Source organism: Fonsecaea erecta (genome assembly GCF_001651985.1).
Source record: "Fonsecaea erecta strain CBS 125763 chromosome Unknown Scaff35, whole genome shotgun sequence".
Classification (NCBI taxonomy): domain Eukaryota; kingdom Fungi; phylum Ascomycota; class Eurotiomycetes; order Chaetothyriales; family Herpotrichiellaceae; genus Fonsecaea; species Fonsecaea erecta.
In genome coordinates this window covers 17,415-34,267 of record NW_017387278.1, presented here as the reverse complement: position 1 = coordinate 34,267, position 16,853 = coordinate 17,415, and the positions used below count along the sequence as shown (strand labels likewise).

The following is a 16,853-nucleotide window of genomic DNA, read 5'->3' as shown; positions in this document are numbered from 1 at the left end:
TTTAAGTATAATCGTATTCTATCTATATATCTAATCAGTATTTTAGTCTCTTTCCTAGTATACGCGTATTCGATCTACATATTTAAGCGTAACTGATCCTATCGGTATATTTAAGAAGTATTTGAGTCCGTTATCCTTACTCGAGCTTATTAATCTATATATTCTATCTAGATATAAGTCTATATATCTAAGTTAAGACGGCCCCGTCCCCTACGCTAGTCTAGATTAATATCGATCGCGTATTAGAATTACCTATTAAGTATAGTATCTTCTAATCTATACTGGGCTCTACTAAGACTAAAAAAAAAAAATCTCCCTACTCGAATACTATTTGTCGATATAGGTTCTTATATACGAAATAGCCCGATAAAGACCGTAGGCTAATCTTAGCGCCTAATAATAGAAAAACTAATCCCGTTCGATATCGTAGGTCTACGTATAATATAGCGTAAGAGGAATCTAAGAGTATACTCTACTACTATACCGATTATAGTACGTATCGTAGATCGGATAGCCGATATCTAGTATAATATTCATTTGCCTAGATCTAATAGCCGATACCGTATATATTATTTATTTACTCCCGAATAGAAAGGGAAAAAGAGATTTAGTTCTAGTCGCTAGAGGTAAGACTATAGGTTTACTCTTAGACTTAGCGTCTAGTATTGGAGTGTCACTAGAAGCTCCCGAGGTCTCGGCGGCTATATATACGTCCGGGTCGAAATTAGGGTTAGGGAACTCCGATAGGTTAGAAGTATCGTTATCCACTAGGTCGCTAGAGAATCGCACTCGCTTTCGGGGGCGGCCTTCGATACTACCGGATAAAGAACCGTCGGTAACTTCAGGCGGGATAGCGGCCGGGGGCGTAGTAGATTAGACCTAGTCCGATACGTTATCGCCTATATCGAATTTAAATTATTATGGTAACTAAGCCTCCATAATAGAGTCTATAGCCGAACCGGTAGTAAGGCTAATATTCGCGTCTTAGTCGTTATCGGATATCTTAGGATCGATAATATCGAACTCGTCTAGCTCGTCGTCCTTATTACCTAGCGCGTCGTCCTCATTTTCTAACGTATCTTTATCGCCGGTCGCGTCGTCCTCACTTTCTAACTTATCTTTATCGCCTATCGCGTCGTCCTTACTTTCTAACGTATCTTTATCGCCGGTCGCGTCGTCCTTACTTTCTAACTTATCTTTATCGCTTAATAATATAGGTATAACTAGTAGCGGGGTAGTTATATAAGCGCCTACCTTATATAGAATATAGTCTAACTAGACGAAATGATTATCGGATCGAGTATTATAGATCCTCACTAGACGCTAGATCCGAGACTTACCCTTAACTTCGGTAATATCCAAAAATACCCGGTTTTCCGCCGTCGGATATATAAGATTATATTAGTCGACTAGAAGATATCGACTATCGATAGAGAACGACCGGCCTAAGTGATAAATAGACTAAAGTATATAGTCCCGAATGACCCCGTCGTACTTACGATAGACAAAAACACCGACGGTTCTATCTTTATCGTCCTTATAGAGGAGCTCTTCTAGTGGTATTTTAATTCGGCTACCTATAAACTGAAGGACTTCCTAGGTAGTGACCTATCTATAATAAAGAGCGGCGCGATTCTAGGGGAATTCTATAATAGATAGTTAGATACGCACCGTAACCTAAATAGTTAGAGATATAAATCTTAATCTTACCGCGTCTCGCTAGATAAGAGGTATACTAAACGCCCTAGACTAGACGGGGTAGCTAGACCTCTAGGGGTAAACGGACCGACGGAGGTGGACGGAGCGCTAGAGGTTCCTAAATAAATATCAGCTAGAGGGCTAGGGACTACAGGAGGAGCTAGGGACACTTTTATCCCGTAATCCTAGAGGCGAGGGAGATAGAGAGATAGAGACACTTTTATCTCGTCGTTCTAGAGTAAGATAGGTAGATAAGAGTATCCCTACCCCGGTGACGGCCGGCGAGACTAAGGTAATAGAAAGAGATTATATATTAGAGGATATAGTAGGACGTACCTATAAAGCTAGATACTAAGACGTTAACGTCGCGTTACGGATTAGTAAGTTCCGGATCTCGCTAGTCGATACGGGACGCGCGCTACCCGAGCAAAGTCTACGTATACTAGTCCGATAACTCAATAATATTATCGTTCCGAACCCGATCTAACAAGAGCTCCGCCTCCTCGTCCGACACTACACGGATCGTAGTGAATAGCTACTCCTTTTATATCTCGCTAAGGGCGATAGTGGCTATATCGGCCTCGCCGGCTAACTAGGCGAGAAACTTACGGGCCGCGTTCGCCTAAAGCTAGTTATCGTACGAGTAGTTAATAGTTAGGACCTAAACCTTCTGGACCTTCTACTGTCCGAGTCGGTAAATACGGCTAATTATCTGGACTATAAGCTAAACGTTCTCAGAGTAGGACATAATAATCATGCGAGAATAGTATTATAGGTTAAGACCGTATACGGAGACGCGGAGAGAGTAGACTAGAATACGGCTAGAATATTCCGAGTTTATAAAGTCGGTCTAGACGCGGTCGCGGTCTTCGATAGCGAGATCGGGCTATAAGATGAGAAACGGAATACCGAGTGTATAGAGAAGCGCGGCGGCGCCGTACTATTCCTTAGACTACTAGATAAATATGATAATCTTACTCTTATCCTCTTCTAGACCGTAGAGATACTAGTCGAGAAGGCCGTAGGTATAACGGAGCTTAGGAGATAGTCCGATCTAGTAGTCGGCCTAGTATATACGATCCTAGTACGGAGGCGCGGTAGGATCGGTACGGGTATACTTAAAGTACTCGATAAAGCCGAAGTCGGGGATAGATATTATAGTCGAATAATCCCGACGTTTATTCTTAGAGTCGTTATCGCCGTACGCTAGGCGGACCTTATTAGTCTCGATCTCGACCTATTATATATAGCGGAGGTCGAACGTAGCGAGAGAGATAGCTCGGTGGATACGTATATTACGGAGGCCGGCGACGGCGTTTAAGGTATACAACTCTCGACTACGGCTACGGGGATAGAGATAAGGCTAGAGACGCTCCTATATTTTCATATAGACTAAGGCTTCCTACCGGGTGAACTCTAGTTCTACGGTGACGATCTAGTAGGGCGGGATAAAGTCTACCGGGATAAGAGTACGGTCTTATCCGATATCGACCTTAGTGGCTATAGTTAGCTTTAACTAGATATAATCGAGAAGGGGTCGAAGGACGTTTAGAGCGGTAGTACCTTCTATTAGACTCTTATTATAGAGGCGGGCGTACGACTACGAGTCGAGTATATAGAGAGGAGCGCCGTACTTCGCCGCGTAATTAGGATATATCTTCTAAATTTCCTCCTAGTATTTAGACTTATAGATATCGAGTCCGTTCTAGTAGAGTTCGGTAAAGTTATCTAGTAACCTAAGGTTAGTTACGTAGGCGTCCTAGAAAAATAGGTCGAGATAGCCGATAAGATCGGCCGGGCGATTAATAGCCGGAGTAGTAGACTATATCTAGACGATCGGAGCGTATAGTATCTTAACGGTAAGGTAGTTACGGGTCCCGGGGTTTTTGACCTTATAGCTCTCGTTAAGGACGACCACTCGAAATAAATACTTAAATACCGAGGCGCGCTTCGAGGTCTCGTCGAGTTACTTATCGTTAGACTTAGTCTCGGTATCGTCGTTTAAAAAGATAGAAGAGACGTTACGTCGCCGAATTATATCTAATTCGCGAGCTTTAGTAGGTAGATTTAGTAGCTTAACCGTGACTAGTACGACGTATATATCGTTATTACGGAAAGGGTCACTAGAGTCTAGGGGCGAATATCAGTAACGCCGATTAAAGAATAAGAGCTAGAGATAAGAGATTAGGGACACTTTTATCCCGCGGTCCTAGGGGCGAGATAGGGGAGTAAAAGTGTCCCTAACCCCCGGAAGGGGGTGACTTATCGTTAGCTATATCTATATCGGGCACCACGACTAGAGTGCGGACGCTAAATATCTCGTATACGGACAAGACGACGTCGAAGTAGTTCATCTTAGAGATAACGGCGTAGGCGTCGGCGGAATCGCTCGGTAGAAGGATCCGACGATTCTCGGTGGATATAATAGCTCGGTCGGTGCCGTAGAAGATATAGAAGCGGAGGAGACCACTAAAGAACGTTCTAAGCTCCTTAATCTATTCGTTCTAGACCGGGCCGGGCGTTAAGATAAGTATAGGCCGTAAGTCGACCTCTTCACCCGTATCTAACTTATATTAAGTGTCGAGAGCGCGGAAAAAGATAAGAGCGAGAGCCTTAATCGTCTTACTTATCCTATAGTCGAGGGCGTCTAAGCCGTAATACTAGACCTATTCGTGCCGGAGCTATATAACGATACCTATAATCTACTACGGTAAGAGGACGACCTTAGAAGTAGCGCTATTATAGTGTAGACGGTTACTATACGGGGGGTTACGCTCTACGAAACGGAGATCGGCCTAATTATCGAATTCGGGCGAGAAACCGAGAAGGATATACGACTCTTCGTAGTCTATAACCGGTATCGACGTATATATAAGCTTCTACAATAGGTCTTTAAATGACTTAGTAATATCGACCTCTTTAGGTAGCTTAGAGTCGGCCTTAGGAGTATCGGCCCCGGCGATCTAGGCCGCGCGAGTATAAGCCTCGCTTATATCGTCCCCGTCCGTATAGGCCCGTTCTAATAGGTTACGTTCGGCGTAGGACGTGATAATAGTCTACATTAGCTAGTCTTATTCGCCGGAAAACTTATCGTATATGACGTTAACCCGCTTATACTAGCGATAGAAGAAGAGTCGAATTTCGGTCTTAGTTAGTCTTAGTCGGGTATCTACGGTCGTATACTATAAGCGTAGTTAGCTATAGTCAGATGAGAGTTAGGACGTTAAGGGAGAGTAGGGATACTTTTATCTCGTTACTCTGGGGTAGATACGACTAGATAAAAGTGTCTCTAGCCTAGGGTAGGTACGACTAGATAAAAGTATCCCTACCCCCGAAGGGAGAGTATAGTCGGAGGGGGGAAAAATCTAAGTACTTACTTTATCTTTATACTCACGAAATATAGATACGAAGTATCCCATACGTTATTCGCCGAGTTCTATATACTAGAGAAAGTTAGGGTCTTAACGGAGTAGGGAAAAGTCGGATACTTTAAAGGCCTCTCGGGGGTTAGGTTCGTCCGTATTAGCGTCGTAGATACGCATAATTTTAGATATCTCTTCGGACTTGTCTTCGACCTAGGTGACGGATAGATCTAGACCGAGTTATTAGAGTTCGTTATCGTTAAGATATAGTAATTCTAGGGGCTTACGATAGCTAAATTTCGTCTTCTAGTTATCGACCTATTTAATGCCGAAGCGGAGGAGATATAGAGCGCGATAGGTGTCTTCTATAGTGGCGAACCCGGCCTACTTCCGGATAGTATAGTCTAGATTATAGCTATCCGGAAAGACTTAGGGCACTCGCTTGATAATAAGACAGATCTAGACTAGATATATAATGGGAATCTAGTGGTGAGTGCGCTTGAGATTCGCGTAGAGTTCGAGAGTCGGGTCCTATATAGAGAGATATTTCTAGTTCTAAATCTTCGAGATCTAGATAATAAACGGCGATATCGGATCGCTCTTGATATCTTTCATAATAGAATTATCTTAGATATATATAGTCGCGCGCTATATTACGATACTAAAGTTCATCTAGATTAGCGTATTAAAATTTTAAAGCGAGAGTCTAAGAATACGAAGAAGCTTCTCTAGAGCTCGAATATTACTAAGACCGAGATAGGCCGAGAGGAGAGTCTAGTTATTATAAATTACGGAGCGCTAGAGTATAATATTAACGCCCGGAATTACTATCCCGGGCTTCTTAATAATTTCCTAGAATAGGATCTTACGGTTAGGGACGTTAGTTTCGTCAATTTTACTCTTACGCTTCCTAGGTATCGGCTTACTCGACTTACGGCGGGCTATATTCTTAACGTCGGACGGGCGCGGATAATATCTTATAGTCGGGTTAAATCTTAAATCCGCGTCTAAGTCGCCGGAGGAGTCACCCGAGTCCTAGTCCGAGTCCGCGTCTACGTCTATATCCTTATCGTCGGTAAGATTAGCTATATCTACCTTCTCTATACTCTTAGATACCTTCTGTTTTGCACCTAAGGACGACTATTTAGTCGCCGGTAAGTCGGTGTCCTTAGCCTTACTCTTACTCTTATTCGTAACTATCTTAGACGGTATACTCGGCTAAAGTAGTTTCGTATCTCTACGGTAGCTACGTTTAGGCTTAGAAGTAGTAGCCTCTTTAGCTTTCTTTTTCCGTATAGTAGTCTTTACGGCCCGAGCGGTAGAAGTAGCTAGAGTAGATTTAGGAGATAATAGGTCGGGCTTATACTAGTCTAGATTACTATTCTCTCTATTATATTCGCCGGATAGGATCTTAAAGGACTTGACGCTAAGGCGTTAAATATTCTATTCTAGACTAGTTAGACCGGGGCTATTCTCTACTATCTCATTCTATTTACGGTCTTAAAAGTCCTTTTTGATAGGGTCTAAAACCTCTCTAATCTTACGCACTCGCTCTACTCTCTTATCTTATGTCTATATAGACACCTTATTATAGAGTAAGGCGCGCTTATAGGAGGAGTGGGGACCCCGAGTAGCACGACGCTCGGTAATATCTATATCCGCCCTGGCGCGGCTCTCGTCTATAGACTAGGATAACGGAGAGCGGGGGAGTAGTAGTATTAAACTAAATAGTATAAGCGGCGTAGGCGTTAGAGTAGTCGTAGTCGTCGGATTAGTAGTGGGTGTGTCCTTAGGTAGCGTCGATATATCGATATCCTTAGAACTTATCCTAAGGAAGAGAGGTTAGGCGCCGGAGAGGATAGTAATACTTTCGCCTAGATAGTATAGGAAATGGACGAGTTTTGCGTAACTAAGACAATATCACCTAGGGGGGGATAGTAGCACTTTTACCTAGATAGTACGGGAAATAGACAAGTTTTGCGTAGCTAAGATAATATCGTCTAGAAGAGGATAGTAATACTTTTACCTAGGTAGCTTATCTAGAAATCCGGCCACTTAGACCGTATAAAAAAGCGGCCGGCGACGCTAATTTAGGAAAGGGCTACGGATAGACGATTTAGTAAGGCCTTAAGAGATATTAATATAGTAATATATCAAGTATAAGACTATACTAGAGAGTATAGTTATATAGTAGATAATTTGACTATCGATAGTATATCTAGAAATACGTCTTACAGTCACCGCACGTAGAGATCTAAGGCTAGCGACGACGTTTATCTAGTCGAAACGCCGCTAAAATCGACGGACGTGTTAATAAGGTCTTTCTCCCTATTAATAGGGCGATAGTCTAGATATAGAGCGGCGTAGTAGAGCGTAGTTATTACGGTATTTCATTCAGTAGTGGTAGTGTAGAGTAAGAGATAAGACGATAGGTGAGGCGATAGTGATATCGTAGCTAGCGAGAAAAAAGTATTACTATCTATCTACTAAGCGGCGCCGCGCTAGGAGGGTAAGATCATAACGGCTACGTAAGGGAGCGATAGTACGGTTAACGAGATAAAAGTATCACCGTCTCTCTAACAGTACTAAAAGGCTACGAAGTGTAGGAAAACATACGATACTCTACTATAGTAGAGAGCGACGCGAGACTAGGCTATATCGTAATCGACTCACTTTATCGACTTAGGTTACGGGAGGGATCACAAAATAAGTACTAGTCGAATATAGTATTATATACCGTCCTATCTATACGTAAGTCAATAGTATAAACCTATATCGGCGAGAGTTATACTCGTATATAGACCAAATCGCTCGTTATCCGTATTTCTATCACCCTCTCGCCTATCCTTCGCGAGAGGAGGCGATAGACGCTATAGTTCCTGTAAAGGCGACGGGCGGTAGTCTATATCGTCGCGTTAGTCGAGCGTAGTATATATATATAGAAGTAGATGACCGGTCGAGACTGCGATTTAAGTAAGGTTAGTGAGCCGTCGCGGTAGAGCCTAAGGACGTAGGGATACGTTTATCTAGTTAGCTGCGAGTGTAATCATGTAAATACGGATACGGCGTGTAATACGCCGTCTAAGAGTGTGCGGGGAACGGGCGCGGCTAGCCACTAGATAAAAGTATCCCTAGCTCTCTCGGTAGAGTCGTGATGGCGGTTTAGACCTCCCTGTGCGTTACTATTATAGATTCCCAGAGCGTGAGGTGTAGAAAGGGCGCGCGTTCCCGTATCTAACGGTGTAGGTTAGGGAGCGTGGCCGAACGGGTAAAAGTGTCACTAGTCTCGTTATCGAGACGGTTATGATAGTAGATAGCGATTAATTATATTTCTCGTATAATCGAGCGAACGACTTCTATATACTCTCTATATACTAGTCTATTTTAGATATCGTAGAGCTTACGAGTTATACGCACCGGTCGATCTAGATAGGGTCGTAACTGCGAAAGATAAGGCGAATAAACGCGGTCAGGTCCTTATAGAGAGCGAGAAGCTCGCGTCGTCGGGCGAGCTATATCGTAGGGTCCTATAACTCGAGTTCGCTATTACGCGAGGTATTCCGGTTCCTCTTAACGACCTTTATCTAGTCTAGCTCTCGTAGGAGGCGGTTACTAACGCCCTTATACTTGATCTTCTTAGTCATTTCGGGTACGGATAGTACTATCTAGCGCTCTTCCTACTAGAGGAAGTACTTTAGCCGGAGAAACTAGAGTATCTAAGTCGTAAGGTTCGCGACGAAGAGAGCGAGATCCTTTCGGGGCCCGACGCTAAACTTATAGCTATTCGGTACGATCGTCGGCGTAATAGAATAGGAGGCGAGAGTCAGTACGAGTATAAGGAGAAGATCGTAGAGCGGGTCGCCTAGGTAGCTCTAGAGGTAGTTCTACGCGATCTAGTAATACTCTAGGATCCGACGGTCGCTCCGCTGGAACTGGCGCTCGAGCGCGTCAAAGCCCTACTATAGGAGAGTCGGGATCTGGATAAACGGGACGTTATAGTCAAAGTTAATCTTATCGGTGGTCCGTTAGCGCTTATCGATATACTAGACCTCTATAGCGGCCCGCTTAAGGCTACTAACCGGAGTAGAGAGGATAGTCGCGGGCAATATATATCCGACTAGACGAATGACGCGGCGGAAGCTAAGGCGGGACTAGTATATCTCCGGGATATATTCGATCCCGTTCGACTATATATCGGCCGAGATAGCCGCGATCTAGTGCTCCGCCTTTATATAGGAGTCCCCGGTCAAGTACTAGAGGATATATCGGAGGATAGCGAACTAGGTCTCGCCTATAGCGACGAACCGGGACTTACTAGTAGCGTTTAGGCTAATATAGTACTAGTAGAGCTCTCTCGTATAGTCCTACCGCGCCTAGATAGAGGTAGCGGCCGTCGTCGAGAAGTAGAGCGCGATTAGGATGGATATAATAGGCTCGAACTCCCGCTACGTAAAGAGCTACGGACTCTAAGCCTAACTATCGAGAAGACTCTACTAGTGCTCGATAAGATCGGTCTCCCGCTTAACGATCGAGTCTTAGAGGAGATCGCGACGTCGCTACTCCGCCCGGAGATAACGCTTTAGGTAGGACCTAATAAAGACCTTCTACTAAGGGATCTAGAGATCTTAGAAGAAGTCGTCGAAGAATTTCGTAACTCGACTCGGTCCGCTTATATCTCGACCGTCGAGATCCTCGAACTACGCGTAGGTATAGCGACTAATCGCGACGGCGAGCCTATAATAAAACGATAGCGCGGTAATATATATTAGGATCGGTCGGTCCTTAGCCCTACGGGGCTATTAGGGGAGGTTTAAGGACCCCCCGACCGGCTAGAGGTCGAGGAGCCGGGGATCGAGATAGAGCTAGGCACCGTACTCGATACTATCGATCGTCTAGAGGGGTTTCATAACCGAGACGACGAGAGAGCGGGGAAAGCCCGTAAAGTAATAGCTATCGAGACGGTCGATCGCCGCGACCCTCTCGGCGAGCGCCGTATCCACGCCGTAGACTTTCCGGCTATCGATCCGCCGGCGAAGTTCCCCGAGCGTCGTATCGAAGATCGAGACGTAGGTCGCTAGGACGCCGGGAAAGACGGTAAGGCGGAAGGACTAGAGAAGATAGGTATACTCGTCGGGCTTATAGAAGAAGAACCGTATAAGCTAGAGAATAGGCTAAAGAACGGTCGGGAACCGCCGCTAGTAGAAGATTAGGCGGTCGACTAGATATAGATAACCTATTCGAAGCGGAAACTAAACTCGGCCGCGTCGATCGCGGCGTTAATCCGGCGACCCTCTCGCGCGAAGAGCCGAGAGGCACTCGGATCGTCCGGAGTCGTCTAGCCGAGGAGCTATCGGCGGAGACGCTAACGGAGGGCCTAGGCTCGCGTAGAGACGGTAGTCTCGGCCTCGGGGAGGGCTAGGGCGGCCGTCGCGATACCCTTAGTAGCGAGAAGGTCGTCCGGGGCGTAGCGGATACTCCGTTTGATATTAGAGTAGGCCTAGAAGTAGCCGGCGGTAAGGACGTCCACACCCCGATTCTAGTAACTAAGATTATCCTTTATAACCGTAAGGACATTATCGACGAGAAACTTAGGGGGCCGGGGCGAGGAGAAGTTCCCGTAGGCCGGGTAGAAGACGAGAGAGAAGAATAAGTAGTCACGCGCCCCGTAATATTCGCGGGCGACTAGATTTCGGTTCGCGAGGAGATAGCGAGAGGATATCGGCTTAGGCTACCCCGTCTACTCGAGAACGGTCCTATTAAGGCAATAGATATCGACCGCGAGTGCGTACGAGATAGAGCTAATATAGGCGAGGATATACTTAGTCTCTAACTCGGTCTGAAGTCTCTCGAGCCCGGTCGGGGAGAGAGACGGTAGGGAGTCCGGTCGTCTACTACCCCGATCACTATCCCCATAATCAGTCCCGAGACTATCCGGAGGACCACGGGTCGTAAGTGACGGGCGTCGTCGCGCGGGTCGAGCCGTCCGAGTATAGCCGTCGCCGTTCTCGGGGGGAGCCTAACTATCATTATTACTATCGCTCTTCTCGTCCTCGTCGTCCCTCTCTATCTCGCTCTCACTCGAGCTCTCGTTCTCGGCCGGGCGGAGAGTAGTCTCTTTCGCGAGAGACTATATAGACTCGTCCGTCTAGATAGTAATATTAGCCCCGTAGTTATACGCGTAGAAGGCCGGCCGGTTATCGTACTAGAACGAATCCTCGATATAGTCCTAGATATAGTCGGACTAGTACTCTATGAAGAGCCGCTAAAAGGCTATCTACTTATTAAAGGTGATCGTCTAACTCTCGGACCCGTCGAGACGCTATAACGTCTCGACCTCTTCCTCGAGGAGATCGCTAAGGAGGAAGAGCTCTTTAATATACTCGGCGAGGAACTAGGCGTACTAATAGCGGAGAGCGCTCGACTACGCGATCTCCTCCCGGCGTCGACATTAAGCGCGATAGGATTAGAGGAGCTCGTTTACGATACTACCGCTAGAGTATATCACTATAAACTAGAACTCGCGGGTAGCCGCTATAGCGAGACGGAAGATCCGATATTAGAGATTAAAGAAGATACCGTAGATATACTTATAGCTATACGACGCGCGCCAGTTCCGGAAACTAAGAGTTATATTATCGAAGAAATAGCCGCTAAGGTAGATAATAGACCTTATAGGCTACCCGATAATAATAATCATATCGAGAGAGAAGATAGAGTAGTATTTGTCGACCGAGAGCGTAGCCCGACTACCGGTCTTACGACTATCGTAGTCGATCGTATATCGCTATTAGAGTATCTCGATCGCGCGAGTACCGTCAAAGTTAGGGTCTTAAGCGAGGGAGAGGAAGTCTTTAACTATAGTAGTACTACTCTCGGAGAGGACCGCGTTAGTAAGCCGACTTAATACTTTCCCTAAGAGCGGGAGAGGGGAGATAGAGTCGAATCGCGAAGTTAATAATACCTACGAGAGTAGCTAATATTCTAGCTATAGACGTCCGCCGTAATATCGATCGTATCGTTATTACTAAAGCCGTTAGTCTCGCTATCGGACGGACTAGGCGAGATAGTATAAGGCGTCTCGTAATCCTCGTACTCTTCCTCGCTCGCGTCGGGGCTGACCTCGCTCTCGAGACCGTCGTCTAGCGTATCAAAGTCAAAGAAGAAGAGATTATTAGGTAAAGAGTCGACGGGCTCCGGCGCCGGAGAGTCTAGATTTAGAGTGACTATAGTCCTATCGGGCGGGCTATATTACCGATCGGACTATCGCGCGTAGAGCGGAAAGAGAGAGCTCTATATACTACTAAAGAGATCGAGGATATAGTCTACGAAGGAGAGTCCCTAATTTAATAGAGAAATATATATAAATAATCTCGAATATGAGAAGTCGTCACTTCTAATATATCTCAACTCTAGTTATATATAACGGTACTACTAACGGAGATATTAATACTCTTATCTCGTCGTCTATCAGGTCCCTAGTATCTAGCGAGATAAATATATCTCTAGCTCCCCTCGGTTCTAGTATCTTCGCGTTATAGATCCGTAGCACTAACGGCGCTATTAATACTCTTACTATCAGTTCTCGACGTTTAGCGAGATAAACGTATCACTAGCTCCTCTCGGCTCTAATACCTCCGCTTTATCGATCTTTTACGCTATAGAGATAAGCTATCGGACTCCTTAATCGATATTAACTAGATAGGGGATAGTGGAATATATCAGTCCTCGTGATATAAAATAGATAATTAGAGGGGTGGAGACCAAGACTACCTTAATTAGTAGAAGAGTAACGGGTTTAATTTCCTCTAGCGGGTAGAGTATCGCGTAAGAGAGCGAATAGGAAGTATATCTTACGCTAACCGAAGGGCTAACCTCTCCGGTAATATTCACACTCTAATAGAGACGCGAAAGATTAAAGAGATCGAGAAGCGATTATCGAGAGCGGATATTATTTAGGGAGACGGACTTTTATACACTTAATATTACTTAGAACGCCCTTTAGCGCGCGGATAGTTCCACTAAATACTCTTCTAGGTGCCGAGCTTAAGTTTCCGAGACCGCTACTAAGATATCGTAGGGGAACGCTAGGATAGTTAGGTCGGCCGTCGCTCTAGAGCCGTAGGCGAAGGAGAGGAAAGCTAGACGGGAGAGGGTACTCTTCGCGCTTTCGCCTCCTAGACTCGCTATAGAGGGGTAAAGGGACGCTTTAGTAAGGGTACTTAGCGGCTAACTAGTCGTAGGGTGATGCGCTCTACGCTCGCGGCCGTCGAGAGAGACTAGGAGNATAGTAGCTAGAGTGATATTACTAGATTTGAGGAAGCCCGTTTCAAAGTGCCTTCTTAAGGTCGGAGCGGCGGTTTTGTAGGGATCAAAAATGGTTTTTTTTGTAGTTTTTTGATTTACAAAGCTTCTATGTACAATTAATAATAGAGTACCTGTGTCGAAATACCCGGAGTGTGGGTAGTGGGTGGGCCTGTGGGAATCTCGAGACCGACCGAGGCCCCGGATGCTGGAAAAGGTTAGTTCAAAGCTTATCAGACGGACGCTATCTGTTACGAGCTTTTACTATAACAGATAAATCTGCCGCCACTTTCTCGGAGCGGAATTCAAACACGACTTTTCTCCCCGTGACTGAGTGTCTATCTACTCCCGTCTGCTGCCTGGTCTCGGAAGCCCAGTCTCAACATGGATGGCTCTACCATCATAATCAACAAGCAGGTTCAGCGGCGGCAGATGCACTCGTGTGATACGTGCCGCCGCCGAAAGATCAAATGTGACTCGGTCAACAAGGCCCACTGCACTGCCTGTCGAAAATCCGGGGTGGAATGCAGGTTCGCAGCTCCCTTGGTACCTGGCAGACGTGAGATAGCTGATTATGATTGCCTCAGGTTCAGCCTCACGTGGAAACGACATGCCAGTCGAAGCGTCGACGCGCCCGTTCCATCGGCTGCATCACCTTCCAATTCCACCGATGTTGTCCCCCAAACCACCTTGGAAGAAGTCGTCCCATTCACCGACAATGGCGCGACCACTCCGGCACCCCTCGAATCTGGACGGGTGGTAGCACCGGCGCCATGCAACGCCGTGGACACCCTCTCTCAGTTCTTCCACAAGGGCGTCTGGTCCTCGTCGTGGGCCGAGTTCGATGACTATGAACGCCTACGCCTTGCCTACATTGGCACTTCGGGATCCAATTTCTCCCACCTAGTCAATTTGAACCGGGAGGGCCAGCGCTTCCTGACCTACCCCCATCCTCCAATCCACCCACACCTACCCTGGAAGCCCCAGGCGCAGCACTACCTGAACAAGGGTCCGCTCCTGGAAAATGTCCGCCAGTTAAGCTCTTTCCCGGCCAAGGAGATACGGAACGAACTGGTCGAGGCCTTCTTCGAAAAGATTCACCCCTACTTTCCCGTCTTGGACGAGGCCGACTTCCGCCGCCAGTACAAAGATCCTTTCAATCCGCCACCGCTACTGCTGTTCCAGGCCGTTCTGCTAGCCGGAGCCCATGTCTGTAACCATCCAAGGGTGGCGAATACTCGACAAGCGGTCAAATCGATCCTCTACCATCGAGTAAAGATCCTTTTCGATTTGCGTCACGAAAATAATCGCGTCCACCTTGTCCAGGCAGCCCTGCTTCTCACATGGCATCTCGAGGATTCCGACTCGGTCAGCCTCAACAGTTATTACTGGGTTGGAGTGGCGTGCCGGATCGCCTTTGGCATCGGTCTACACCGTAACCTCATGGACGAACCTGATATTCCGGGCCGGATGCCTGCTTGTGACCGGAGGCTCCATCGCCGAGTTTGGTGGGTCTTATTCCAGACCGAAGTCATGTCGGCATTGGAACATGGACGACCATCAATGATCAATCGTGACGACTATGACCAACCCCCTCTAGAATTGAGTGACTTTTGTGAACAGAATGGTCAGATCAATACCAGAGTCAACCTTGAATATTGCTCCAGAAATATCGAGCTGTGTGAGATGATCCTGGAAATCCAGCGTGCGACCTCTCCTGGTGCCATACTTCGAGGCGAATATCCTGACGTGAAATCCCTCAATTCCAGGTTGATCAAATGGGCCATAGCAGTCCCTCTGACCCAAACCTTTTGGAGCCTCCAACTGCAACTTCATTACCAGACCGTCGCCATCCACTTGCATCGGCTGTACCTGGACGGAGCAGAGAGAATAGCCCAGTCTCCCGATTCAAATGACCAGTGCAATGCAGCAGCCCAAATGATTCTGTCCATTTTCGACGCCATTATTCGCATCGGAGTATTGCAACAGTGCTATTTCCCCAGCGTGGTGGCTCTCATCGCGGCTGGCGTTCACGTGTCGAGAAGCATCCAACAGCTCGTTGACAAGGGCTCGATGCTGCTTGCCCTGAACTCGTTACGGAATTTGGAGAGCGTGGTTCATACCGCAGAAGTTTTGAAAGAGTTCTGGCCCAATGCTGAAGGCGTTGAAAAGCTGTTCCGCGTCCTGGTCGATCGATACAAAGATCTTTTGCACCGAGAACACCGCGACGAAGAGTCTACCACGACTGCCGACTTTTGCAACATTGACTGGGAAACCATGCTGTTGTTTGATTCCCAACCTCGACTCATGGAATTAGACTGGATGGACGCGTTAAGTAACTAGGCCCTGCAAATTCAACGAAAAGGATGTTGAATCCTACCGAATTCCCAAGTGTTTCAAATTCTGGTAACTATATCAAAATGCTATGGAAACCTCTCTAGTTGTCATAATTGGTCGAGCAACTCAGCTCCTTGTACGCCTTGTAGTTCTCCTCGTACTCCTGCAGCTTCTTCATGATGAGATTATACGAGTCCTCACCGATGGCAACGCGCACGGGCGGGTTGGGCATCAGGGCCAGATCATACATGGCCCGAGCACCCTTGTCCGGATCTCCCGCCTGGGTGCCGTGCCTCTCGTCCATTGACTTCTTGATATCTAGATGGTCGTACTCAGGCATCCGCGGCGCAAATGTCATGCTCCGACCAGTCCAGTCGGTTCTGAAACTGCCAGGCTCGACACAGGTGACCTTGATGTTCCACTCGGGCCGCAACTCCTTGCTGATGGCCTCGCTCATGCCCTCCACGGCCCATTTACTCGCGCAGTACAGACTGAAGCCTGCCACGCCGCGCTGGCCGCCGATACTGGTGACCTGCTGGATGACACCTCCCGGAGGCGAGTTCTTGGTGCGCATGATTCGCAGCGCCTCCCTCGTGACGTCGATCAACCCGAAGAAGTTGACCTCCATCTGCTGCCGGATCTGGGCTTCGTCGTACTCTTCGAAACACCCCGCAAGGCCGTACCCGGCGTTGTTGACCACGACGTCGATGCGCGAGAACTTGGCCAGCGCGGCGCTGAATCCGGCCGTTATCGAGGCTTTGTCCATTACGTCGAGGGCGAGTGGGAGGAAGTTCTGCTCGGTCGCGCCCTTGAAGGACAGGAGTTGGTCCTTGTTACGCGCCGTGGCAACGCAGTAGTCGCCGCGCTGGAGGACGTATTGGGCGTACGATTTCCCCAGGCCGGTCGAGCACCCGGTGATAAAGAAGACTCGGGGCATTTTTTGAGTATGGTGGTAGGGAATGTGTGGATTAGCGGGTTGTTTTCATAGACTGTGTGTTGTCACGCCCACTGAAGACAGATATCCTCACGAGGTTTTCTCAGAGGAATGAAGCGAGCAAGGATTCACGGATCGGGCATTCCAGCAAAAAGAACGAGAGATTTCTAACTGTTTTTGAAGCCGCCCGGCACGCGTAAACGTGACGGGGCTCCGGCTGT

The 16,853-nt window shown here is 47.1% G+C and overlaps 2 protein-coding genes across 2 annotated transcripts; one reads left to right on the top strand and one right to left on the bottom strand.

The window, feature by feature from the left end:
* Nucleotides 1-13,745: 13,745 nt before the first annotated feature.
* Nucleotides 13,746-15,704, top strand: AYL99_12101 (hypothetical protein; the record flags this gene model as incomplete). Its single annotated transcript, XM_018843582.1, has 2 exons — nucleotides 13,746-13,891; nucleotides 13,949-15,704. The coding sequence occupies 2 exons, from the start codon at nucleotides 13,746-13,748 to the stop codon at nucleotides 15,702-15,704; spliced, it is 1,902 nt and encodes a 633-aa protein (XP_018687096.1).
* Nucleotides 15,705-15,798: 94 nt separating this feature from the next.
* Nucleotides 15,799-16,635, bottom strand: AYL99_12100 (hypothetical protein; the record flags this gene model as incomplete). The annotated part of the gene is made up of 1 exon (XM_018843581.1): nucleotides 15,799-16,635. One exon carries the CDS (start codon nucleotides 16,633-16,635, stop codon nucleotides 15,799-15,801), a length of 837 nt encoding a protein of 278 aa, XP_018687095.1.
* Nucleotides 16,636-16,853: the final 218 nt, after the last annotated feature.